Raw genomic sequence first — 27,500 nt, 5'->3', positions numbered from 1 at the left:
ATGGAGAATGGAAAGGCATTAAAGGTGAGATTTAAAACGGAACTTGATGGTGACATAAAAATTAAAAAAAATCAACAAAAGTTAAAAATTGTCAAATAACTCTCTAATCTACATCTTTGACATCATAAGATTGACCATATAGATAATATCTGGATTCATGCTTTAACCCAAGAGTGAATGGGGCAACAAACCAAAGGGACCAACTGAACAGTGTCACCTTTCATGTTAGTCACATTAATGATGCAGATGGTTGTTACATGATCTTGGTTATGCTATATTTCCATAATCAGATGGATTATTCACATGAAAATACTGGCCAGAACATATTTCTGGTGACCAGGAATTGATCCTGATATGGAAAACCTGTAAGAGCATAAACCATACCAGACTACTTGGCACAATAAGCTTTTCTATGGGAAGTGTACAATATGCCTTGGTCAAAAGCCCCATGTGGATTTCATAGGGGAAGAATTTCTTGAAAGTGGAAACCTTCTCAAAATGGACCCAAAGTACACCTAATGTCAATTGAAATGTCTGCTACTCCAGGTTGTCTCAATTCTGTGTCAGTTAAGGGCAGTATTTAGATTGCCAGATATTCTTGTTTCTGATAGTGTGGCCTTTCAGAGCCCCTAGTACTCACTTTATTCAGGCCATCTGAGATACTGATGATGGCTTCAATCTCATCTTCTCTCTGCAAAAAGAAAGGAAAAGAAATAAGGAAAAAAAAAGAAAAAAGAGGTCTAGAAGTGGAGGTATCACAGTTATTCCTAAAGTCAAGGATTCTTGAAGTGACATTAGATGTGTCCTAAGGAAATTTCAAATGTGTGGACTTTAAACAGTCAAGTTAGAAGAGAAGAGTGGTAGGTCTGGCTTAGGGTAACCCAGGCTCCTCTTCTGAAGGGGCTGTCTTGAGAAAGGGGACATCTTTTGGGGGTAACTTAAAATATATTTTGGAAGGATCAGTAAACCACCCTAGGACTCAGCATTGCTGAGGACACTAGGCACAACACAGAGGATAGAGAACTGGTCACAAAGCTAGAAATGCCTGGTTGGGTTCAAATTCTACTGGCACAATTTGGCTGTGAGATTTTGTGCCAGGGACCCTTCAGTGCTTGAGGCAACTGGTACTGATTTCCATTTGTAGAGGAAATTTTCTTACCTGTGAGTTCCCAATACAATGAAACTAATCTGGAATAATACAGATGGCAGCAGGAAGCAATATGTACCGATCAGGGTTCCTTAAGGATGTTTGTTTACATTCTTTCCATTCTACTTTCTCTTTCCCCTCCCTATGTTTCCGGAAGTCAATTCTACAAAAATTTAAGTCTGTGATCTACACCCTGGTCTGATTGTATTGGAAGCTTTCTGACAGTATTACTGGGTCATCTGTGTTCTGTGACATCAAGAGAAATCTTTACAATAAAACTAACTTCTCTTTGAAATCCTTACTCTCCCCTGCCTAACCTGAAAGTGTCTCTGCAAAGGATGAAACTTTTATTTTATCTGTTGAACACTGAGTTCATTCTCTATTAGGGAAACTATGTGCAGTATGTCTTGGAGGATTAGAATATTCACAGACCTAGATCTGGAAAGAACCTCAGAGACTATTTCCCCTAATTTCACAGTTGAGGAACCTGAGCCATAGGGTAGTAAAATGTCTTATCGTAGTATATGATAGCATTCCAGATGGAAAAGACCTTAGCAATCCTGAGTCCAATTCTCATTTAAAAATCAAGATACTGAGGCAGACAGACTTTCCAAGGGTTACACAGCTATTAAATATCTAAAGAAGAAATTTGAGCCCAGGTCTTCTTGATTCTAAGTTCAGTGTCCTGTCCTTTACACTATGTTGCTTCTTATGTAACATAGTAGCATCACACAGAGGGAGAATTTGACCCAGATCCTCTGACTTTAAAAACAGTTTTCTTTCTGCTGCTAGGACAGTTGGGATCATATTTGTACTGTTGTTTTTATCAGGCAGAGACTAAAACTTCATGTTTTCTTCCAGCTCTGACCCTCCTAAAAACTTGTGAGTTAGGAACTCTTCTCCAAGGACTTGTTCATCTCACTGTATGCTATATGTGTTCCTGAAAATTAAAGCTTAAATTTTTGTAACAAATCTAATTTTAAATTCACTAGAGAACTGCCTGTTCTGAGGAAGACTTAAAGAACTCCTGCAAAGTAAAGAGCTCTTTTTTTATATACTATAGAGATATACCCCATTCATCCTTATTAATAGCTAACTCCTTAATTCAGATATGGGGAAAGCTCTCACCCTCTACAGAAACTTTTTCAGACTGGGTGCGGGAGGGGAGGAGGGAATCCTAAATTGCAACTGGTTTCATTGTAAAGATTTCTCTGGATGTCACAGAATACAGATGATCTAAGAAAACTGTAAGAAAACCCCAGTACAATTAGACCAGGTTGGAGATCACAGACTTAAATTCTTCTAACATTGATTTTCAGAAACATAGGGAGAGGAAAGAAAGAGGGCAAAAAGGAAAGAATGCAAACATCTTTATGGAACCCTGATCATGGCAGAACTCTTAATTCACTTATTTGGCAAATTAGAATTTTTATTCCATGGTTTTCTTAAGTTGGATCCATCTGCTTAGACTTTAATACTCCTTTAAGTTCATATTTCACCTGGGAAATAGATCTTTTATGTGTTCTTATTATAGATGGATTCCACAGGCTTCATCTATACCTCTCTATCCAACTCCTCAATCAATGTGATATTTCCAAAGTTTGGATCGATGGAAAAGAAATTTCTTGAACTGGACTCAAAGCTAATGCCATAGGTGACAACATCTCCTTCTGGGTCAGTTCCATTCAGTGTGTATACATGAGAGCCTGGAAAATTGAAAAGGAGAATAGACTTATAATTCAGTCTTGATATTTTTGTTTACTTTACTGAGTTTATAATTTAATTAATTTAAATAATTTAATTAATAATGATAACAGTAATGATAATGGTAACTATACTAATGACATTAATTATTATTATTTACGATGAGAGAGGTAGGATGACATAATGAATAAGAGATCCAGCCTTGGATATGGGAAAATCTGCATTCAAAGAATGCTTCTGACACATACTGCTTGTGGGATTCTAGGCAAGTCAAGTAATCTCTCAGGTCTCCATAGAAAATCCTAGAAGATTTGATATTGCAGAAGAGGTCCTCTACATTGGAAGAGAGAATTTCCTATACCAATGAAATCATGGGTTCTAGTGAAAAATGTTTGAAACAATATTAATAATTAATGACAATATTTAAAAACAACATTTATTGTCTCCCCTAATTAGAGTGTGAGTTCCAGTTGAACAGGGATTGTATTGCCTTTTCCTTTCTTTGCAAGGTAATTGAGGTGAAGGGACTTGCTCAGGATCCCACAGCTAAGTGCCAAGTATCTGAAACTAGATTTGAACTTGTGTCCTCCTAACTTCAGGGCCAGTGCCCTACCTTGCTGCTTGTAAAAGTAACATTTAAAAGCTTATAAATTAAGTACATTAATAAGCTAGATAGCAAGATTTTATCTAAATTAAATGAATTATTTGTGAAATGAATCAAGATTATTTGATAATATGCATATACATATATACATTTCTTTCTATTTGGTTCAGACTAGTTATTTAATTGGTAGAAGGAATCCCTATTGAAGAGAATCCCTCTAACAATACAGATCAACCTCTACTTTGCACCTTACAATCTTGGGGATTGCCCTGTGAGTTTTGAGAGAGAAAATGCCTAGTTCAGAGTCATGAAGCATCATAAGACAAAGGCCAAACTTGAGTCCTAGGTCTTCCTGATTCCTGAGGTCAGATTTCTATCTATTAAGCCTTACTAGCATGTAGTAGGTCCTTAATAAATTATTGTTGACTGGACTTGACTCCAGAGGCATCTAATCATGATATTGGGAAGGACCTTGGAGGTCATTTAGTCTATCTCCTTCCTTATCTCCTGCCATATAAATGTAAGCTACTTTTTTTGGAACTAGTTGAGTCCATCCTCTTGGGAAATAAAGGATTTGTTCCAATATTGTAGAATGAAGAGATAAATGTAAGAGTGTTTAAATGTTGAAAAAGCTAAGGCATAAAGTCATATAGTGAACTTCATCAAGGTCAAAGCTAAGTTTGGATTATCAGAACACCCTACAAATATTTCTTACATTGTCCCTTGCATTGGTTTTTTAAACGAGTTGGTAGTGATAGAATCACTGAGTACTTTATTCTATTTCCTGGTATGGAGTTTTTGCTTGAACTGCATACCCTTTCCCCTAAATATACAATGGCCTGGTTTCTATGGAACCTGACCCCAGGTGACCAGATCATGGCTTATTGTCCTGGAGATACTTCTCTTGGTTGCCACAAAAAAGATTAATGAAGCAGGTCCTTCTCTCCCTGAGGCTCTACTCCAGGGTACTTATCAGAAACCCTTTCAATACATTATGGTTATGAGGTGGGGTTGGGGGAAAACAGAACCCGAACAGACAAAAACAAGAAACAAGGAGATTATTCCCTATACTAGTTGTAGGAATATTGGGTGGGTGTGGATTTGTTCAAAAAATATCTGAGGACACTTCTAGACATGGAAGAAAAAAAGACAGTCTTTTTCCTTGTGGTCTAATAGGGAATTAGCTACTGCTTAATGTGAAAGACTGAAAGACTAATAATGTATATAATGATTGTCTGGAGGTTGAAGAAATAACCTTTAGGTTAGAGGATCATGAAAGAACTCAGGAAGGAGGTAACTTCTGAGCTTGATCTTGGTAGATGAATAGGACTTTGATGGGTAGACCTATAGATTTGGGAAAAGTCATTTCAGGCAGGGAAAATATTGAGGGCAGGAATGGAGTGGTGAAAATGTTGGACATGCTGGAGATAGAAGAAATAACCTTCTGAATTTTTTTTAAAGCTTCTTCCTCCCATCCTAAATATCTGATGCTTGATTTCAAAAGGAACAGTAGAATGAAGCCTGGGCATGAAGCCAGAAACTTTGGGTCAAATCCCCTAACAAACTCATTTTTTGGACAAGTTAAATTGATTTTCTTAAGAAACAAGTGAATCTAGTTCCCTCACCAGCTCTAAGTCCATTTCACTTCTGAATCTCAGTTTCCTCCTTTGTATACTAGGGAGGGATGCTAATAATGGGATTGTGGTAAGGAAACTTTGTAAACTGCTTATATAAATATGAATAATTTCACTAGAGATCAACTTTTCAATTGCAAATGTCCCAGGGAGAGGAGCTCAGTAATATTCATATTAGAGTAAACATGACTAGTATTAGCAAGCAAGATTTATTAGTTGAAATGGGGAGGGAGTATGGAAGCATGAAAGGAGAGTTGGAAGTACTGGAAGAGGAGAGAGAGCACAGAAGAAATTTCCAGTTGACAATGTTTCTGAGGTCCAATCTTTTTTAAAAAACAAATTTCTCTGTAAAAGGTAAGGAGATGAAGAAATTGCTTCTTGAATAGATAGCAGGCATATGTTTGCCTTTCATGCTATAGAAGCAGAGATTGTGCCAATTCACTAAAAAGTGAAATCAAAAAAAGGGACTTGGGGTGCAAGATGATTTTTGGTGATTAGCCTCTCTGTGCACTAGATTCACAGAATGTTGGCATGAAAAGGGACTTGAGAGATCATTATGCCCAGAGCACACATTTTATAGATGAGGAAACTGAGGCAAAGAGGGGACAAAATGATTAACCCCAAATTACTCATCTAGCAAATGACTGAAGCCAGGGCATTGACTCTAGCTTCTTTCTACTCTGCCATGTTATCTTGACTCTGTTTTGTTGTGGTCCAGTCAGCCAATTCAGAAATGTCAATTTTCCTTCAGTGTTTCTAAACACACATACACACCATACATGTACACATGTGTATGCCTATACAAAGTGTAATATATACTCATGTATGAATATATGTATGTATACAGATAAATATGTGTGTGTGTGTGTGTGTGTGTGTGTGTGTGTGTGTGTAATTTGTAATTTATGGTCTAAAAGTTGAAGAAATAACTTATTTTCCAAGTAAATGAAGTTATCTATCTCCAAAAGTGGAGCTTGCACTTATAAGGCAAGCAATAGGGAAGGAAATGGACTAAATGACCTCTGACTAAATGGCCTGGACTAAATGACTTCCAACATCAGGATTAGATACTTTTTGAGTCAAGTCTGGTCAGCGATAATTTATTAAGAACTTACTATGTGTCAGTCAGTCCTAACAGCTAGAGCTCTAACCTCAGGAGTCAGGAAGACCTAGGTGAAGATTCAAAGGTCTGGTGGTCTCTGACACATGCTGGCTTCGTGTCTCTGTGCCCACAGGAAAATCCCCAAGACAACAAGTTGTAAAGTAATGGATGATTTGTAGAGGGATTTTTCTTCAATGAGAATTCCTTCTACTAATTAAATAATTATTCTGAAATAAATAGAAATTTATGTATATATATATATATATATATATTCAAATAATGAAGTCCTTTCACAACTACTTTATTTAATATAGACAAAATCTTACTATCTAGATTATTAAAGTACTTAATATATAACTTTTTAAATGTTACTTTTAAATAATTAATATTATTAATTGTTAATATTGTTTAAAAATTTTTAATAGGACTCATGATTTCATTGGTCCAGGGAACTCCCAGAGAAGAAATGGCCTTTTCCAAAGTTAAGTAGCACCTTTGTGCAACTGAAGAATCTTCTGGAGGTCCTGAGAACTTGACTTTCCCAGGGACTTAGAACCAGTAGGAATCAGAAACAGGCAACTGTTTGCATTGCTAGTATGAGTCTGAGGCAGGTCTTGAACCCAGGTCTTCCTGACTCTAGGAATGATCTCCAGCCCCTCCACCACATTCCCTTTCTAACAGCAGTTGAGTTAAAATCTTAGAATATCTAATTAACATTTTTTTTCAGTCTTTAGGGGCCATTAACAGACATTGCTTCTCTCATCTTTAAATAGTGAAGGGTGTCTGTACAGTCAGCATTGACTATAAACTCATTTTACAGATGATCAAAGCAATGAAATTAAATCACTTGCCCTAGATCAGAGAGAGAGAGAGAGATCCCTATTCTGATTCTGGGTTCTCTTGTAAATCATGGCTGTTCTGGAGCTAGCTTGTTAGGGCCCAAGAGAACTAATTGTTCCATCTGTACCTTGGAAATTGGAAAATGCTGTGAATCAGGGCTTGACTTACCATTTAGTTGATTGTCTAAACTTAAGAAAGTGAAATAGAAAATGTTAATAATGCAGATTAAACTGAAAAGTGTATTTTGGGTATACCCCGCCCCCACCACAAAGAGGCAGGCATTTACCAGCACAAGCCTGCTATAAACCCACACTCTTAGGGAACATTGTGGACTTGGGCACAGAACTCTTGATTTTTTCCCCTCCTTCAATCAGGGGCTGTTCTTATCAGGAATTTACAAATATAGTTTGTGTATTCATCTCTCTTAGCACATATATCAGCAACACCTTCCTAACACTTTCCAATAGGAAGGGAAAGTTCAATTAAGTCTTCCTTCAGTAATTAAAGGAAACAAATACAGCTGTGATTCCTCTCAAGCTCATGAGGGCTTCTTTCTTTGTTAAGAAGAAATAGGAACATTCCTTCCTCAAAGTCTCAGGAGTTTTGAGATCATGGCATTGCTCTTGCCATTGCATTTATTCCCATATAGGCAAAGAGCCAATATTATCAGAAGCTGACTCCAATTCTCAGCTGTGCTCACTTCTCAGGAAGCTACAAACAAGCTGAATAAGATGGAAGTCCACATGTCAAGATCACAGATTTGGAGCTGGAAGGAACCTTAAAAGTCATCTAGCTCAACTCCTATATTTCATAATTGGGGAAACTGAAGGTCCATTAACAGTTAGTTAATGTCTGAAGCAGAGGTTGAACTCAGGTCTTGCCGACTCCAGGTTCCTATCCACTTATGTTGGATCATATCATCTATCTGTTTAAAAAATTTCCTAGACTCTATTGCCTATAGAAAAAGAATCCAAACTTCTCAGTCCGACCTTCAAGATTTTTCAACACTTGCATCCATCTTATCAGTTCAGACTTTTCTCATGCTATACTCTATGTTCCTGGCAAAATGGACCTTTGCCTATTCTCATTTCAACTTGTACTTTTCTGCCTAATCTATCCCTTTTTCAGATGATTTTTCTTGGCTGGGGTTTTTCTCCAAGTCTCTCTGACTTTTTGGGGGGAGGTGGGGTTTGCAAGGCAATGGAGTTAAGTGACTTCCCTCAAGGTCACACAGCTAGGCAATTATTAAGTGTCTGAGGTCAAATTTGAACTCAGGTCCACCTGACTCCAGGGTCAGTGCTCTCTATCCAGAATGATTTTTCTTGACTTGGAATATACTCCTTCCCTATAGGAATCCTCCTTTTTCTTCAAACCCCCAATCAAGGGTAATATTCTCCATAAATTCTTTCTTAACCCATACCTCCTCCTTCCCCAACTGGAAGCAGAATCCAAATTTGTCTTTCCATCCTAGCAACAGGTTTATGAGGAGATGCTAAAATTATACCTCTATGCAAAAGAGGCAGGCATTTCTCAGTTTTTGTCATTAGCCATATCCATCTGGCATATCCATAGTAATCATATCTATTTGTTGCTTGCTACCTCAAATCACTTGGAGATTATTTTTATTGGTCAGGCTCTGTGAGCATGTAAGAGAGTCTTATACCTCTATATGGATAGGAAAACAATGATTTGGTTGTTTTCTAAATCATTTCCACTTATCTTGGGAATAAATTTATAACTTTCCTATAGGGAAAGGGACAGGAACTAAATCTGTGATTTCATTGGTATAATGAACTGGAGAAGAAGCTCTCTCTGATGATTCAGGTTGGAAGCTTGTTTGTAATTTTGCCTGGAGAGGTGGAAGTGAACTGCTCAATATGATGCTTACAGACAGTAAATGTGATAGAGTTAAAACTTTGACCCAGTCTCCCTGGTTTCAAAGCTGGTTCCTTTACTGGGTTGGACAGTATGCTTTTCTATATTAATTGCTCTATAATAACCTTTTAAGGGAACTTTCAACAGACTAACTCTAAATTCCTAGATTTTGAGGAGAGAGTTTCTTGTTATGAAAGAACACCTAGGGTCAACCTTACATGTAAGTAGGGAAGACAATCGTCCATGTGGTATAATTTAATGGACCAGGAAAGACTTCTACTTGAAATTATTTCTCTTGTCTGGGAACTGGACTATAATAAATCCCACCATTATATGTTCATTTCTTTGAATTTAATTCAATCCAATTTAATCAACACTTATTCAGTACCTACTATGTTTGGTGGGGACACAAAGGCAAAAATTAAATTATATCTGCCCTCAAGAAACTTACATTTTATTAGGGGAGAGACTACAATAGAAAACAAACAAATACATGTATATTCCTTCACCATGCTTCAAATACACTTTCCCTACTCTTTTGTATATCCATGTACTAATCCATCCTTCAAGACACAGTTTGAGTCCTGCATCAAACATTCTCTGACTCCTTTGACCCTCAGAGATCATTTTCTGATTCTTAATGTTTATAACCATTTGTTTGACATTTCTCATAGATAAATCACCATGTGGTAAATTGTTATTTTATACTTTTCATCAACTTTTCAAATATTTTAATGCAGTCTCCCCAACCAAATTGCAAGCTCCTAGAAGGTAAGCACTTTGTCTTTTATTTGGCAATTATAGCATAAGGAAAAAAAAAACATTGGAGTTGGGAAAATTAGATTAGAGTTCTGACTTTGCCATTTAATAGCTGTGTGACCTTGAGCAAGTCATTTTACTTCTTTGACCCTTCATTCCCTCTTCCATAAAAGGGGATAATAATACTTGTGCCATCTATAACTTTGGGTTTATTAGGACTGGACTGAATCAAACTATCTCATCCAATCCCCTCATCTTACAGATTAAACCAAGACTCAGATAGTTTAACCCAGTAACATAACTAGGATTTGAGCTCAGGTGTATCTCAGATCCAAATCTAGCATCACTTTCTAATGCTTTGACATGGGTTTTGTAAACCTTAAAAAGATAGAAGAATGTTCCCTATTGTTGTTACTTCCTCCTTCTACAACTCAGCCTCCTCCATCCATAATAGTCTTTAAGGCATAGCAGCTATATGAAACATATTTGTTGACTGCAGTTTTCAATAAATCAATCAGCAGACATTTATTACTTCTCTTTTGTGCCAGTCATCTAACCTGGCACTGGGAATGTGAAGAAAAGGTTGAACCAATCAAGGAGCTTCCATTCTTAGCAGGGAGGGAAGGGATAACAATAGGCACACACTTAAGTAAATACAGAATAGACATTGTTCTGTGGGTGAGAGGGAAGGGGTGGGAACAGTGGATTGAAACTAAGAATGGGAAGAGCAAGATGTCAGGAAGGCTATGCCCATAAAACACAGTTTTACAGAGACCATCAATGAGCAGAGAGAAGTTTGTTTCAAGCTCATAAAGTAACACTTTGATTCCTGGGAACACAACTATTTGACACTAGAATATACTCAGGAAAACAGGACTAGAAAAAATTCAGTATCTCATTGATTTTCATCATGGCAATGGATCCCTGCTATTTCTTTCTCCCTTCCTCCGGCATGAATAACCCAGTCTTTCTTTTCTCTGTTCTCCTCTCCAATAATTCATGAGGGAATGGAAGATGTTAAATGATAAGCTTCGTTCCTTTATAGCTGGATGATTGGTCCCTTCCTGTTTTTTTTTTAAGGTTTTTGCAAGGCAACGGGGTTAAGTGGCTTGCCCAAGGCCACACGGCTAGGTAATTATTAAGTGTCTGAGACCCGATTTGAACCCAGGTACTCCTGACTCCAGGGCTCATGCTTTATCCACTGTGCCACCTAGCCACCCTGATTGGTCCCTTCCACATCAAATGTTCTTCTCTGTAATTATGAATTCTCACCATCCTTCAATAATTATTTATTTCTCTAGCACTATAACACTTTTCTCCAATCGATGATGTAAGTTAAATATTGCCTTGCTATGATTCCCATTTAACAGATGAGGAAACTGAGTCTCTAAAAAATTAATTGTGTTCTCTTGTAGCTATTAAGTGACTGGAGAAGGATTCAATCTCAGGTCTTCTGATGCCCAGGACTGTTCAGTTTCCACTGTGCCTCTCTGCTTCTCTCTGTTCAGCTAAGATGACACTTCCTCTGCCATGATCTTCCTGATCCTTTCAATTATTAATGCTTAAACGCTTTCAAATCATTTTATTTTTTACTTATCTTTGTGTATGCCATATCCCTAATGTAAACTTTCAGCTCCTTAAAGACAGGACGAGTTTTTGTTTTATATTTTAGTCTTTGTTTCCTTACCACCTAGCATATATGAATCTGATACATAGTAGGTACTTTATAAACATTTGTTGAATTCCATTAAGGAGTCCATCTTCCTTTGGAGAATCTTCATAGCCGCAGGGCGTTGGAGACATCTGACAGTTGCTAAAATGGGAGATAGTCCTCTAAGCCAAAAGATCACTGTTTTTTTTTTTAATATCATGTGGCTTTATCCCTCTCGTGAATACACATGTGATTTCTGCTCTAAATGAGGTAGAGTTGGTGAGAGTGAATATTGAGGAAGAAAATGGTGAAATGCAGACAGAATCTGTTCTTTCCTAAACACAGCTCCTCATTAGAAGCCACTAGGCCTTTTGAATCCTGAGAGTAGAAGAAAGAAAACCATAAATGACAACTATTGCACTGTAACCATCATGCTATTGTACTGACCCACAGGGGTGTCCTCCGAAAGGCTGAAAAGGGCCATATTTCCATTTGTGCTGCTGGCTCCATTGTCGAAGAAGTAAGGAGCAAAATTCGCCTGGGCTGGAAAACAATAAAACACAAAGGAGTTCTTTGCACCCCAGCCCCAGTAGAATTGACTTTCTTCAACCCAGCTCTGTGCTCTCAATAATTCCTGGGAGAATCCTTTTAGCTCAGGAAATACTCAGTGACACTAATAAACTTGTAACCCTTTCAGAAAGGGATCTCTAATACCACATCTCTAGAGAGACACTTTGCCCCCCATCAAACCTGACAACTTGAATATTAGCATTTCAGAGTAATAAGGTACTTAGAGAAATCCATCATTATTGAATGTTAGAATTGAAAGGAATCTTAGAGATCCTTTAATCTGGGGGTTCTCAACCATTTTGTGTCATGAACCTCTTTGAGATAGTCTGGACCCCTTCTCAGAAAATTAATTTTAAGTGAATAAAATAAAACACCCAGATTGTAAAGGAAACTCTTTGAAATATTGCAATATAGTAATCAATTTTTTAAAAAAATTATAGATCTTAAATTTAAATCCCCTGTTTTAGATCTACACCCTTATTATGATACAGATGAGAAAGTCAATTTCAATGATATCAAAAGTCACACAACAATCTAAAATATTTGCTGGGATTAGAACTCAGGTCTCCTGATGCCCAGGCCAGCTACCCTTTCCATAAGCCTATACTGACACTGAAACAGACCTCAAAATATTAAAAGTTCCATTTTCAGCAAAGCTATTATGACCAATTCTCACCAATAACAATAGAGAGACACTCTAAGGACATGAACATCCACAAAAACACAGGCACAAGAGTGCACTGAATACATGTTGCAAAAAATCGAGGGAAAAGAGCCTTCTACTGGTAACTGGAATTTAGATCTACCAAAGAACAAGAAGAGAAATGACCATTTTATCGCTACCAAACATCATTTAAAAATAAGTCAAAACAAAACAAAAGACAACCATTAGTCAAGGTAAGCACAGTCAATGACCCATCTGAAATGAAATCACACAGATCTGCTCTTTGAAAATAAAGCAAAGGTACCCTATCCTATGCTTGTTTATATCACTAAATTTCCTGACTCCCCCAGTACCCAATGAGGAAAGATTCCTCCTTCTCCCATGAGTTCTTTCTGGAAGTCTCAGAATTAGATAGTACTCACCCAAGCAAACCTGCACCAATCCCAGGACCAAGGATGCAGGGAAATGCTGGCCATGTTTCATTGCTCTGGAGTCTTGGCTCCTTAGCACTGGTTAGGCAAGGATGGGCCTCTGGAGGGGATGGAAGCGTGTCCTTTAGTGCCCTACCATGGCCAATTGTGAGAGAGGGAAGGAGGGAGGAAGGCAGCAGAGGGCGAGAGGAACAGATGTTAAGATGTTAAGAGGATGACACGTCTTATTTTCTGAGGAATTTAAAGAAGCTCCTTCCCACAACCTAATTAAGACCAATTACTGTGCAAGGAGCCCAGGGACTTGTTTCTGAGTGGATAGAGCTTGGGAGGAATTCACTCCAGGGGCTAGGTGTGTTTGTGGAGGCTTAGCCTGTCTAATGAATCTGCCAGTCTTCACACCCACTAAGTTGAGCTCAACAATCAGAAAAGCAAGGTAACAAAGGAGAAGCTATCTCCCTCCCCCAGCTCCACCCCATGTTGCTTTTAAAAACTCACCCCTTTCTTCTCTACCTTTAGAACACTGTCATTATTTTCTTGTGGCTTCAGAGGCTAGAGCTCCCTATAGTTTGAAGAGTAGCCCTATGGACTTTAAGGTTTCAGGGTAGAGCTCTCCTGGGTGCTGAAGCACTTGATTCACCTCACCAAACTAGACTGAAATGTATACCTGCTAAGGAGCGGAGCAGAATCAAGAAAGCAATGTTTGGTGTTAGAGTTAAAGAGGAATCCTAAATAAGAATTCATTTGTCTTTTGCCTATGAAGCTTCCCTCCACCCAACAGTTCTGTAACCATAGAACAGCAAAATCAAAAATAGTGATCAAGATTGACTTTCAGGTTTTCATTTGTTTCAATCATGCCTCACTCTATGTGGCCCCATTTAGGATTTCCTTGGTAAAGATCTAGAAAGATTTGCCATTTCCTTCTCCAGTTCATTTTACAGATGAGAAACTGAGGTAAACAGGGCGAAGTGTATTGCCCAGGATCACACAACTAGTAAGTGTCTGAGACCAGCTTTGAATTCAGAAAGATGAAGCACCATCTTGCTGCCTATTGTGCCACTGCACTACTCCCTGAAGATAGGTTGGGGAAGCCACAGGAACCTTGGCTAGAATTAAGATAGGGAACCATTCTAAACAGGTAACTTTGTTCACTGCCCCCTAATAATCATCAAAATAATTTCCAAAATAATCTTCCTATAAAGCAAGTCTGATCATGCCACTCATTCTTTTAAATAATCTTTGGGGGGCACAGGAGCTAACACATAAAGGCTAGTGACTCTAGAATAAAATGCAAATTCCTTATCTCAACACTTAACACCTTTTACAATCTGGTTTAAACCTGTATTTCCAGGCTACTTGCATATTATTCTCTTACAAATCCAGATTTTCAAGTGCCTTTTTCTCTTCTGATCTTTCTCTTCCCATCTCTAGGATGTTCTCATCCTAGCTCAGATCAGATGCAGGTTAACTATTCTGGTATCAGTGACTGAAAGTGAGATAGAAAGACAAATATATATAAATAGATGGATGGATGGATGGATATTATATAGATAGATGGTTGCCTGGATGGATGAAAGATAGATAATAGATAAGTAGGTAGGTAGAAATATAGCATTTATGAAGTGCCCCCAAGCTTTGTACTGTACTAGTGCAAGAAAACAAGATTGCCCCTTCCTCTCAAGGAGTTTAAATTCCAAGGAAGGAAAACATCAAGGTCAGCTGGCAAGGGAAGGATGAGAGGAGTGTACCCAAGACTGTTGGTGACAAGATGGATCAGTCCAGAGAGTAAACTAAGCTGAGAGTAGAGTGAGCATGCCTGGGGCCCCTTTTGAAATGTCGGACCAAATCAGATATTCACCAATCAGAGGAGCAAGCCCCAGGGTAGAAGCATTTTTGACATGAGCAAAGCTACTGGTGAGGAGAGCAAAATGAGTTGAGAGTAAGGCAGATTTCAGCTCAGCATAAGAAACTATTAGAAAAATCTCAAAATGCAGTAGTATACTTGGCAAAATAGTGAATTCCCTGTCATTGCAACTTTATAGGGTCCTAAGCTTGAGAGTTGAAAAGACCCTAGAGGTCATCTGGTCTATTCTCATCATTTTACTGATGAAGCCATGGAGCCCCAGAATCATCAAAGTGACACACCAAAGGTCACAATAGCAGCAAACCCCTGTTCCCCATCTTCATTCTCCCTACTATACCTTTCATGTTTACATGGAAAAGTATAACATAGTATGCTGCAGAGCAGTTTGGATGAGAAACTGGACTGGATTCCCACTTCTAACTCTTTGATTATATACAGCAAGGTCTTTTTTTACGTTTTTTGCCTCTGTTAAAGTCAACTGGTGATATAGGGACAAACAAGACCCATTAATTTATTGCCTTTGAGATAATGAAGCCCATAAACTGGGCATAAACTGCTAGAGTTTCACCAGACTCCATCTGGTCTTAACTTGAATGGACTACACAGTAAAAATTCAGGGACATCAAAATTTCCACAAACTTTTTGTACTATTATGGTCTTATTTTAATTTGGAGGCAGTTTTATAAATATATAAATATATAAAATGTTTGTTGGCCTCAGGATCATGGAGAAATGAGACACAGGAAAAAGAATAAGGTTAGTCCTGGAGTCAAGAGGACCTGAGTTCAAAGCTGACCTCAGATATTTACTAGCTATATGACCTTATGCAAGGCGCTTTACCAATTTTGCTTCAATCTCCCTCATTTGTAAAAAGAAATAGAAAAGGAAATGGCAAACAACAAAAACCCAACCTGCCAAACAGACCCTACATGGGCTCAATGAAGAGTCAAGAAAGCTAATGAGGGCAAAGCTTCAAATAAACTCAGAGCCATCCATTCTCAAGGTGAAAAAAGGCAGTTTTGGAGTCCTTGCTGTATAGCCTAAAGCCCAAGGGATGATTTATTGAGGGATCTCAGAGAGGAAAATACCTACTGTAAGCCTAGTTCCTCCATACTAGATGTTAGGTGGCCTGAATTTTGAATGCCCATAGTTACTGGTCTAGGGAAGGGTATCTGAATCCAGCTTAGTGGGTATAATGCAGATGGGCAGTACTTACATCTGATTTCAGTTTCATTCTCTCTTTCTTCCCATTCATGTTGTGGGTGGGTTTAATGCCAACTTACACAGTATTTCCTAGACTGGCACAAATACTCCCAAATAACTGAACAAACCACAATGATGACAAATGAAGAAAAAATCCAAGACAAGTAGTTCTCAGAGCTCTCAAACCTCTCATCAATTTTGGCCAAGTTTGCTGTGGATTACAAGGAACTTATACTTGCAATTATTTGTGTTTACTCTGTTTGGTTTTTGGATTTCATCTGGTCCTGAATACTGTTAAACATAAAAACATTTCCTTACATTTGTATAGTGTTTTACATTTTCTGCTTTTGACAGAGGTTGAGTGATGTGATAAAGAGGGGCTCTGTTTCCAGTCTCAGGCGTAATTGTGTCCCTATCTTACCACTTATCATTTGCTGCCAAAAAAAAAGGTTGAGAATCTCTACTGAGAACTCTGTCTATCAATCTTCTCCCCACCACTCACTCCTCTGGTTCAATAAACTCTTTCATCATCATATTCTGACAAAGCCAATTTCTGCCCATCAACAAACTACTCATACTGGTGTTTCCAAAAGCCCCAGTGGAAATGTTGGTATTATCAGCTTTATAGAATCATAGCCTGGGAGGGAGGTTATAATCAACTTCATCAGTCTTCAGTGGTTCTCAAAATGTGGTTTTTAAATATTATTTAAAATATTTAAAAACAAAGTTGAAATAAATATCATTTTCCAATTATTAAGTACTTATTTTTCCTTTCCCTTTCACTTATCTTCACTCACAGAAAATAGAAAAAGAAATGTATTCCCTCTGTGTAGGATAAATAGTCAAGCACACTTAATTCCCAGTTTGCCATATCCAAAAATGTGTTCTTTATTCTGCATATTATTCATCATTTTTCTATCATGAGGTAGGCAATCTCCTTAATACTTATATTAATTAGAATTCTTATGTTTTTTAGAATTTTCGCTTCACTCTTCATCAGTTCATATAAATCTTCTCAGGTCTCTCTGAAGTCATCTTTTCTTCATTTTTTACAGCACGTTAGTAATCCAGGACATCTATACACCATAATTTGTTCAGTCATTTCCCAGATCCTCTTAATTTCCAGATCTTTGTCACTGTAAGAAGAATTGCTCAAACGATTTCGGTATATAGAATACCTTTTGTTCTTTCTTTCATCTCTTTGAGGCATAGATCTAATAGTGGTATTATTGAGTCAAAGGGCACACACAATTTAGTGACTTTGGAGACAATTCCAAATTGCGTTTCACAATAACAACTGTAGCTCTATCAGCGGGACTTCAATATGCTTTTGCTTCTATTTTAAACCCTATAAAGGAGATGGGTTATGTTTAGTGAAAAAAGTACTAGATTTAGAATCAAATAGGATGGGATTGGGGCAGCTAGGTGGCATAGTGGATAAAGCACCAGCCCTGGAGTCAGGAGTACCTGGGTTCAAATCCGGTCTCAGACACTTAATAATTACCTAGCTGTGTGGCCTTGGGCAAGCCACTTAACCCCATTTGCCTTGCCCAAAAAAAACCTAAAAAAAAATAGGATAGAATTAAAATCCCACACTGTATAAACTGGAGAAAATCAGTTACCTTCTCTGGATCTCAGTTTCCTCAACTGCACATCTATACATGCAAAACAGTGCCTGGAATCCAGAAGTCATTTAATAAATGTTTCCTGATTGATTGATCTGTATGTACTCAATGACCTCTAAGGTTCCTTTCAGAGCTAAATCTGTGATCCTGTATTTCTATGGAGGGAACAACAACAAAGCAAACAAAAACAAGGAACAACAACAAAAGCAAAAACAACAAAAACCCAACCCTAAAAGCTGTGGAGATGTGCTTACAGAGGAGAGATGGAAGGAGGACGTTGTTGCCCTGTACCTGGAGTGTGGAAGGATAGTGTGTGAGTTGGGTGAGTTTGGAGAATGAAGGGGGATAGGATGCAGGTATGGAATAGTGGGGACCACAAAAGATCCTTAGGGGGAACCAGACAAACAAGTCCTGGTATTTGCAGGATAATCCACTCTGTATTTAATAAAGTCCTAGTCAACAAATTATCCAATCAACATTTACTACCCATTTATTTACTGCTACCAGAGCAGGCACAACTGATTGTCAGTTTCTTTATCTTTATAAATTCTTTCATAGAGTTCATCTAAATCCTTTACTCTGTTTGATTTTTGGATTTCATCTGGTCCTGAATACTGTTAAACATAAGAACATTTCCTTACATGTGTATAGTGCTTTACAATTTCTAAGATGCTTTTGACAGAGGTTGAGTGATATGATAAAGAGGGGCTCTAGAATCAGAGACTCTTTCTTTGGATCCTAGCCCTTGTGTGATATCAGGCAAATGTTTTAGCTGTTTTGGGCCCAAATCTCTTCATCCATAAAATATGGAGTTTGGGCTTAATCACCTTAAAGGTCCTTTCCAATTCTAAATCTTTTATGTTATATTAATCCATTTAAAGCCTTGTCACAACCCATGAAATAGTCAGAACAGATATTATCATGAAATGAATCAATTCACCATCCCTGTAACTCCCTAAACTCAAACTTCCTTCCCTTATCCCAATGCAAATTCTCCCACAGCAGTGACTGTCTCAGTTTTGTATTTGTATTTGTAATCCCAGCATTTAGCAAAGTGTCTGGAATGTAGATTAATAAATCTCAGCTACTCATTTTTTCATAAGAAGATGAACTTGGACCTAGGTCTCTATTTAGAGGTAGGGCTCTTTTCATTTTATAGTTCAATTAATATGCTTAGATTTCTCTTCACCAGGTGAGGGTGAATGATTCCAATTCCCTTAATTTACTTTCTATGTCACAGCTGAAGGCAATCTAGCCTGCTAGAGATTTTAAATTAAGAAATATTTATAATATATAATTTTATTATAATATATTATACAGTATAATTCTAATATAACATATACAATTATGTTATTATGGTTATATTTATATTTAAATTCTAAAATAAAATATATTTTATTATATATTATATTATAAAAATATATTTTATATTATAAATCCTTATGTATCATAAGGATTTATCCCCAGTCTACAGGGAGATTACTGCTGATCATGGCTTCAGTCAAATTTTCAATATGACAAAGCCCAGCCACTGGGACTCAAGCTGAGTTTGTCAGTGAGCCAGATGCAAAAAGAGTCTGTCTGCAACTTGAGAAATCTCATTTGCTCTTGCCAGCACATCTCCTAGCACCCTCTGAGTGTGAATTGCTCAGGCGGTACTCCAGATCTCACACCTGCAATGGGAAGTGATGAAGTCTGGTAGGTGTGACAAACATCACTTCTGTCCTTGGGGCCCTTCTTCCTCTATCCAGGAGATACAATCTCAGTTCATTTCCAGGTCATATTGCAACTGTTTTTAGTCTGATGAATTTATGACAGCTGGCCAGGCTGTGTAGTAAATGAAAATTACAGTATAAACTGCAAGACCTTCCTGGATCCTTCTTAGTTCAATCTGTCTGTGTAATTCCTGCTAATGTCTTTCCATAATTCCTCCATAGAGAATCTATCCATTGTACTGGAGGTTTTCATCTAGTTCTTTTCATTTTTCATAGCTTTCAGTGCAATAGGTAGTCTGGGTAGTGGGAGATGAGGCTGGAATTATAAACTAATGAGTTTTTACTTTCTCCTAGAGGCAATGAGGAACCACAAAAGATTTTTGAATGACAGATTAACATAGTGGTACCTAATTCAGTGAAACATCAACCCTTTCTTCTGTTTCTATGAAGAATGGAATAAAGAAGTAGTAACACCTACATTACCTGGGGTTTTATGCTATTTGGGTTTGGGGAAAAATTACTATGTGGATAGAAGGCAAATAAAATTGTATTTGATGTTAAGCTGTAAGAACATTAATCAAACAATAAAACATTGAATTGGACAGTCTAGGGATGTTTTTTTTTCTTTTTTGCAAGGCAATGGAGTTAAGTTGCTCAAGATCACATAGCCAGGTAATTATTAAATGTCTGTGGCTGGAGTTGGACTCAGGTGCTCTTATCTTATACTGCTCCACTTAGCTGCCCCTAAATTCTCTTTTATCTTTTTAAAATTTTTTTTAATTTTTGCAATGGGGTTAAATGACTTGCCCAAGGTCACACAACTAAATAAATATTACATGTCTAAGGCCAAATTTGAATTCAGGTATTCCAGACTCTAGGGCTGGCGCTCTATCCAGCACCACCTATATTTTTTCTTCAAATCATTTTGAGTTGGACAACTTGAGATGAGCAATGTATTGAATTGATTGTAAAAGATCAGGGCTGCGATAATAGACTATAACATGCATTTTATGCCAGATGAGATGAAAATATGAATTGTGGTCTGGATATAGGTCTGAACTGCAAGAAGTTAGGACCCTTTGAAATCAACATCTCAGATCAAGATCTCAGCTCTCAAATCTGATTCTATTGAGTTGAAATAAAGCATTATGACTTAACATTTAGAAAGAGTATATTAAATAACAAGAATGACTTTTAAACAAATATACTGGGACTTAACGATAATGATGATGATAATGGGCATTGTGCTAAGCACAATTATTATTTCATTTGATCCTCAAAACAATTTTGGGAATTAAATTCTACTATTATCCACATTTTATAGCTAGGGATACTGAGATTAGTCCAAACTCATACAGCTAGTAAGTGTCAGAAGTCGAATTTGAACTGAAGTTTCCTGATTCCAGGACTGATGATCTATCCTTTTCATCATCTAGCTTCCTATAAGTAGTTCATGAGATCATAGAGGCCAATTGCCTCATTTTACAGATGAAACCAAGACAACTTAAGTGACTTTCCCTAAGTCACATAGCCATTAAGTATCCAAAGTGGAATATGAACTTAGATTTCCCCAATTTGGTCCTCTGTGTCACTTTCGTTGTTATGTCTTGCAAAGGGGAAGACCAAATACTTGCTCCAAAAAGACTGTCAGTGTTCAAAAGGTTTTAAAACTCCTCTTGCCATTATCTTCTAGGCCAGAGTTGAGCCTGGTGTACAGGGCTGCTTCCTTGTTCCCAGGTCTTGGATTAGATCCCTCCAGTCACATCTTGGGGTTGTCCAATCCATGGTGATCAAGCCTTTGTCTAGGCTTTAGGAAAACTGATATGGACTCCAACTCCTTAACCTTTGGTAGTTCACTATTCTGACACCTGTCAAAGTTCACCAAAGTCTCCTAAAACCAGGATGGAACTACCATAGCAGTGAAAGACAAACAACCACACCTTGTCTGTGGCTGTATTTGGGTGGGTAGGGAAGAGTTGGTTACTGGCTATATTTCTCCTTTCCTGGAGGTCCTTTAGATATTTTTGTCTCAGTCACTACCAGAAAAAAGATATTGATCTGATCAGTCAGTAAGTACATTTTGTAGGCATATTTAGTTCTGACTCAGTAGTCAATCAAAAGGCATTACTCTAGAATTGAGAAATCAAAACAGTTTCAGAATACCTTCAAATGCACTGAAGTGGAGAGCCCTTTCCCCTTACCATTTTCTAAAGCGTCAGGTGCTTTTGGAAGTAGGCCCCCCCAAGTGCTTTTTATTTGACCTTCATTGGTTAGTTCTTTGTATATAGAAAAACTAAATATTCTTGGTTTTCCAAATAAGGAAATTGTTATTGGAATAACAATTGGGGATGAAAGTAGGACTAGTGATAAGCTTATCATTATGAAAATAAAAGTAAAAAAATAATAAAAGAGGCATTTAAAATGTTGAGTTTATACTTAAATCCTAGTGGTTTTTTTTTTTTTTTTTTTAGCAAAGAAATTGGTGTTAAGTGACTAGCCCAGAGTCACAAAGGTAGTAAGTATCAAATGTCTGAAGGTGGTTTTGAACTCAGGTCTTCCTATATCCAAGGGTCAGAACTCTATTCACTGCATCATGTACTTACTCCCTATATCCTTAAAAAGAAAAGCCAGCTGTATGTATTACATACATGTTTTACAAGTTCAGAACTTCATCTATACCTTTTTTTCTCCTTCTCTATTTTATATAGGGATAAGTTGTCTTATATGGTATTTGTTAAAAATTAAAAAAATTCCCTCTTTCAACCTCATTATAAAATTGTACAGCCCTTTAAAATTTTAATATGCTCTAAACTGGACTATAGTTAAAATAGGTTCCCATTGTTTGAGTTGCAGATAGGCATTTCCCAAAACTGAACCAAGGGCTGAGTGCTATCCCGTTGGGCAGAAGTATATGCCCCTTCGTACTCTTTTTTGTGAGAACACTGATGGTCCATATGCTTTACAAATAGCTCTACAGAGTGCCCCCAAAGTCTTGTACTTAAATAGCTTAAAAAGTAAGCACTCCCATTGTCCCATTCCCTCATCCCTTATTGCTTCATAATTCTCCTTTTACTTTGAGTAACTTCAAGTAAGTTCCTAAGTTTGGGTTGTTTCCCAAGGTTCTGGGGAGTTTTAAAAGAAAATTAGCCCTTTTGTAATGTCAAGTAAAGAAGAATGAATATTCTAACTGGAAGAACTGAAACCTGCTTTTTATTCAAAATTACTCCCAATCCACCAATCCCAAACAGTTATGGACATTCACAAACCTCCTTCCTGGAAGGTTTTTCACACCTAATCTTTTATTTCTTTTATGTTCTCTTATGTTCCAGCATCTCTTAGTAAATGACTCCTCTGTCAATTATGTATGTGTGTGTGTGTTTACTGGAATACCATAAATATTTACTGTTCGCTATCTAGCAATTCTATGGTTTTGTTTAGTTTGTTTTGTGGGATTATGAAGAAATTCTTTTCCTCCTAGTATTTGATTTTCAAATTTGGGCAGGGCAGGCAGGAGGAGGGCAGGGCAAGGGTAGAAAGGGTGGGGCAGGGGAATCTTTTGCCAATAGAAGCCTACAAGCTGTTGGAATTTCCAGTTACACCTCTTCTGAGAAGACTTCTTTAGGGGAAGGGAGGGCAGGACCTGTTTTATGATTTCATGGTGTGGGGGAAATTGTATTCACCCTTGTGGAGATCACTCTTCTGTAACTTTGAGTCTTTGGAAGTTACCCAGGGTACTGAGAAATATGATTTGCTCTTGGTTATTAGTGTGTGTGTCAGAGGAAGGATTTGAACCTGAGTTTTTCTCATTTCAGAGTACGTCTCTATCCACCAAGCTACCCTGCCTCTCATTTGAGATCATAGAATTTTAGAAGAGATCATCTAATTTCCACTTTCACTTGAAGAAACTGAGATCCAGAGAAGTTCCATAATTGACTGGGTCTGAACTCACACAGTCAGTTAAGATGGTGAAGACATGGGCAATGCAGTTCTTTTTTTTCCTCACTATTATAAGCCATGCTACCTTACCAAATTTGAATTCTTTGAGTCTTCTAATACAGTTTAGTACTAGGGTAAGTGGCACAAAATAGGCAAGCACATAAATGAGATTGAATATCATTTAGAAATTAGATGAAGTGCTATATATTAGAGTTACATCATATAGTGAATGAAGGACCTTTGAAATCTCGGTCCAATTCCTGCTTTTGAAATACATTCATCATCTAACCATTGGTCCACTGGGAAAAATTACCCAATTTCTCAGTGTCTCATGCAATTCCCTAAGAATATGTACAAAAAAGGGGTTAATAATTTGCTGCCTATGAAAGTAGAATTTCCTATACCAATGAATTCACAGGCCTAGACCCCCCCCAAAATGTGGTGGTGGGAATCACTGCAAAAGCCCTGGACAAATATTTCCAGGAAGCAGCAAGATGACAGGTCTGAAAGTCTGGGTTTAATGTATCTTAACAAGATCTAATAGGGAGGAAGATTTAGTGGAAAAATAAGCCCATCATTAAATGGGCTTAAATTAAATTAAATCAAGCCCAGAACCCTGTCTACTCCAAGAAAATGTACTCACACAGAGCATTATATATCTATATATCTATATATCTATATATCTATATCTATATCTATATCTATATCTATATCTATATCTATATCTATATATATCAGTGGTTCCATACTCAAATAGAAATGGGGGGGGCACTAAACCATATCCAAGTGGCCCTGATTGCTGCATATTGAATTAGAAAACCACATATTAACAATATGTATGCGTTACTGTATTTTTATTTTTTAAATTCTATTTTAATCTGGTTCTGGAAGAATTCAAGGGTGTTTTGGGCTACATGATTTCAGTCATGTGTTTGACACTTTTTTACTGGAGCTATTTTTCCTTCCACCAGGAAACCTCTACCCTGAGTATTTAATAACTTCATAAATTAATTAACTCACACATATTGACTTTCCTTGAATGGAAGGTTTTCTGGAGGAAATAAGAGTTGAGGTTGGAGTCTGATTCTATGGTCAGATTATATCTTTAGGACACAGTACTGATTCCTTCCTCCTCCTCTTCAGTCTTTCTTTCTCCATTTCCCTTCTCTCTTCTCTATCCTTCTTTCCTTTTTTTCTCTGCCTAACTCTCTTCTCCCTTATTCTGAAAGGTAGAAATCTGCAGGAAGCCTTTCTTGTGTCTTCCAGCTTCTAGTGGCCTCCCTTCTACCATCCATCTACTCTCTCTACATATTTATTTACATGTTACCTCTTTAATTAAATTACAAATTCCTTTTGGGGAGGGTCTATTTTTAAACTTTCCTCTGTATCCCCAGTGGCAGACTCTTTTTGTAAAAATTTTATTTTTATTTTAGGCAATGGGGTCAAGTGACTTATCCAATTAGTAAGTGTCTGAGGTCAGACTTGAACTCAGGTCCTCCTGACACCAGGGCTGGTGCTCTATCCACTGCACCACTTAGCTGCCACCACCCCCTACCCCCCCCCCCCCCAACAAACTCTTAAGAAATGCTTTTGATTAATTTATTGACTGGAAAACATCTTTATTAATCAAAGATAGTAGAACATACAGACAAAGTTTACACTGACAGTTATTCAATGTTGGAACATGTTATTTGAAGAAGCTATGAAATTCTCTTCCCAAAGAGTCCTTCCTTTTACTTTTCAAGTGCCTAGAAATCTCAGGATTTTGTAACTGTCTTGAGACTAGAAATCAATAATCCTCTGAGCTGAATACGACTCAAAAGACCAAATCAAATCCTTCATTTTATAGAAGAAACCCATGTTTCCTATTCAAATTCACACACCTACTTAGTGGCAGAATGCTAAACACAGAGCTTTATTCTGTTGCATCGCACAACTTTAGATTACAGTCCTCTTGCCAGGATCTCAGTCAGTCCCTATATTGAACAGCTCTATATAATGGAAATAAAATCAAAGGTGGTTAGCTAGAAGGTAAGCGTCCTATTGGACATGCCTAGTAATGAAAATCTTTGAACCACACAGGGGCTTCAAACGTGTGATTCGTTTATTAGTTACGGCTTTACTATGAGAAACTTAAAGAACAGAAGGGTCAGGATCAGTTATGTGACAATTTTAGAGAGGGGGCAGAGGTACTATGATTTATTAGTATCAATAGCTTATAGAAGCTTCCATTCTCAAGCCTTCCCTGGGCGGAACAATCACAACTGGCCAAAGGATGATTGAGTCCGAAACATTCAATGATAGAATGAGAAGGGGTCAGTCTGTCCTTTAGTGAATTGGGTGCAGAGGATTATCCAAGAATGATCTTTGTCAGCTTGATGCAATTTGGAGAGGGATAAATCTTCTTTGAAGGGTGAGGAGATTCAGGTTGAAATCAAAGAGCAGCATTGCTAACTTGGAGGTCAGGTAAGATCTCCAGATCTTTGCTTTCTCCTGTTGTCTTCTCTTCCAGTGCTTTATATCTGAGGAAGTGCCCCAGGGATCCTCTTACAAGAACTGGTTTTGCCTTTACAAAATTTGTGGAATGGTCTCGCTCTTAAATTTTTCCCTGAGATTAAGAAAGGATGTGGGAAGAAAAGGGGAGGGCAGAGGAGGGAGAGAGTTGATAGCAGAGGCAGAGGGAAAAAAAGGGAAAAATAGATGCACACAAAGAAAAAGGAAGAAAGAAGGGAAAAGAGAAAGGGGGAGGGAGAGAGAAGTGGAGAGGGGGGAGGAAAAAGGGGGAGAGGAAGAGAGGAGAGAGAGAGGAAGAAAGATGAAGGAGGAGGAGGAAGGAGAATAAGGAAGGGGAGGGGAGGAGGAGAGAGGGAGAGAGATTTTGATTAAATTGGTACAAGTCAAATATATGCTAACATGTTAAATATATGTTTACATATATTAACAATACATGAGTAACGGTATCCCCAGTCCCAGTAAAGTTAAGTGAAAAATCTGTTTTATTGGTAGATAACAGAAGGTGGGAGGAAATCTTATGTCTTAGGAAAACATATTATAAAAGGTTTGCAGATTTACTCTTTATTTTCTAAGAGGAAAAGCACAGCCCTGACCCAGGCCTTGGATGGTTCAGTCTCTAGGGTAAATACCAACTCTGCTGGTATTCAAAGTCCTTATAATATGTCTTCAATCTTTCTTTCCTAGGCTGCTTGTGCCTTACTTGTGCCTCACAAACTGGCTTACTTTCTGTTCCCTATTTATCTCCTATCTCCGTGCTTTCAAGTTGACTGTCCCCATGTTTGGAATGCTCTCCCTTATCATTTCTGCCTCTTGAAACCCCTTGCTTTCTTTAAGGCACATTTTCATCAACAAATTATTGAACTATAATAATGAAATTTTATTTTTCATTAACCTTTTAAATTTTTCTTCAAAAGAATATACATATATTGCAAATTGTATGTCTATGTAGATGCATACATAATATAATGTAATATAAATTGTTCTTTAGTTGTTTCAGTTGTACTCTTTGTGACCCCATTTGAGGTTTTCTTGCCAATGATATTGGAATGGTTTGACATTTCCTTCTCCAGTTGCAAATGAAGCAACTGAGGCAAAGAGGATTAAGTGACTTGCTCAGGGTCACTTAATGTCTGAGGTCAGATTTGACCTAAGGAAGATGAGTCTTCTTGACTAAAGGTCCAGCACTCTCTTTATATATTGGACATTTGATAATTGTGGTTTTTTTTTTCTGAGTCTAATTGAAGGAATTCCTAAACATCTAAGTACCTTATCATTGCTTCCCTCCCCACTCCCTACTAACAACTACTTGACTTTGCTCTCCCTTTTCCTGGGAGAAGAATAGGTTTATAGGGTAGTTTGGTATGCAAAAAAATTGGCATTTTTACAATTCACATCCTCCCTACCCCTCTTCTCAGGTGACTAGTGTATTTTTACCCCTGGTTCCCACTAGATTTCTTTCCTAGTCAGCACTTTATTGAACTTGGAAATGGGAAAAGACTGGGAAGGAATAAAATTCAGTAGCAAAATCTTATCATGCTTTCTATTTCACTATAATCTCTAAATTCCTTATCTCATTCATTTACCTTGAATCCACATTCTTAATGACTGAAAATTCTGAACAGTTCCTCTTAGAAAGGACTTTTTTCTTTCCTTCCAGATACTCCA

At 37.5% G+C, this 27,500-nt stretch overlaps 2 protein-coding genes across 2 annotated transcripts in view; both read right to left on the bottom strand.

The window, feature by feature from the left end:
• CDHR1 (cadherin related family member 1) overlaps nt 1-13,033 on the bottom strand; it is a 48,195-nt gene extending 35,162 nt beyond the window's left edge. The window contains exons 1-4 of the mRNA XM_074231866.1: nt 12,973-13,033; nt 11,764-11,859; nt 2,708-2,853; nt 641-691 (exon numbers count right to left, since the gene is read on the bottom strand). Coding sequence (XP_074087967.1) covers nt 641-691; nt 2,708-2,853; nt 11,764-11,859; nt 12,973-13,033 — 354 coding nt within the window. The remainder of the gene's footprint in view (nt 1-640; nt 692-2,707; nt 2,854-11,763; nt 11,860-12,972) is intronic.
• Nucleotides 13,034-24,934: 11,901 nt separating this feature from the next.
• LOC141519901 (protein GPR15LG-like) overlaps nt 24,935-27,500 on the bottom strand; it is a 7,336-nt gene continuing 4,770 nt past the window's right edge. The window contains exon 3 of the mRNA XM_074231865.1: nt 24,935-25,929. Within this exon, the coding sequence (XP_074087966.1) occupies nt 25,838-25,929 (92 nt within the window). The 3' untranslated portion in view covers nt 24,935-25,837. The remainder of the gene's footprint in view (nt 25,930-27,500) is intronic.

This window comes from Macrotis lagotis, chromosome 4 (assembly GCF_037893015.1).
Source record: "Macrotis lagotis isolate mMagLag1 chromosome 4, bilby.v1.9.chrom.fasta, whole genome shotgun sequence".
NCBI lineage: Eukaryota > Metazoa > Chordata > Mammalia > Peramelemorphia > Peramelidae > Macrotis > Macrotis lagotis.
Note: the sequence above shows the minus strand (reverse complement) of the source record. Positions and strands in the feature narration are given on the sequence as shown.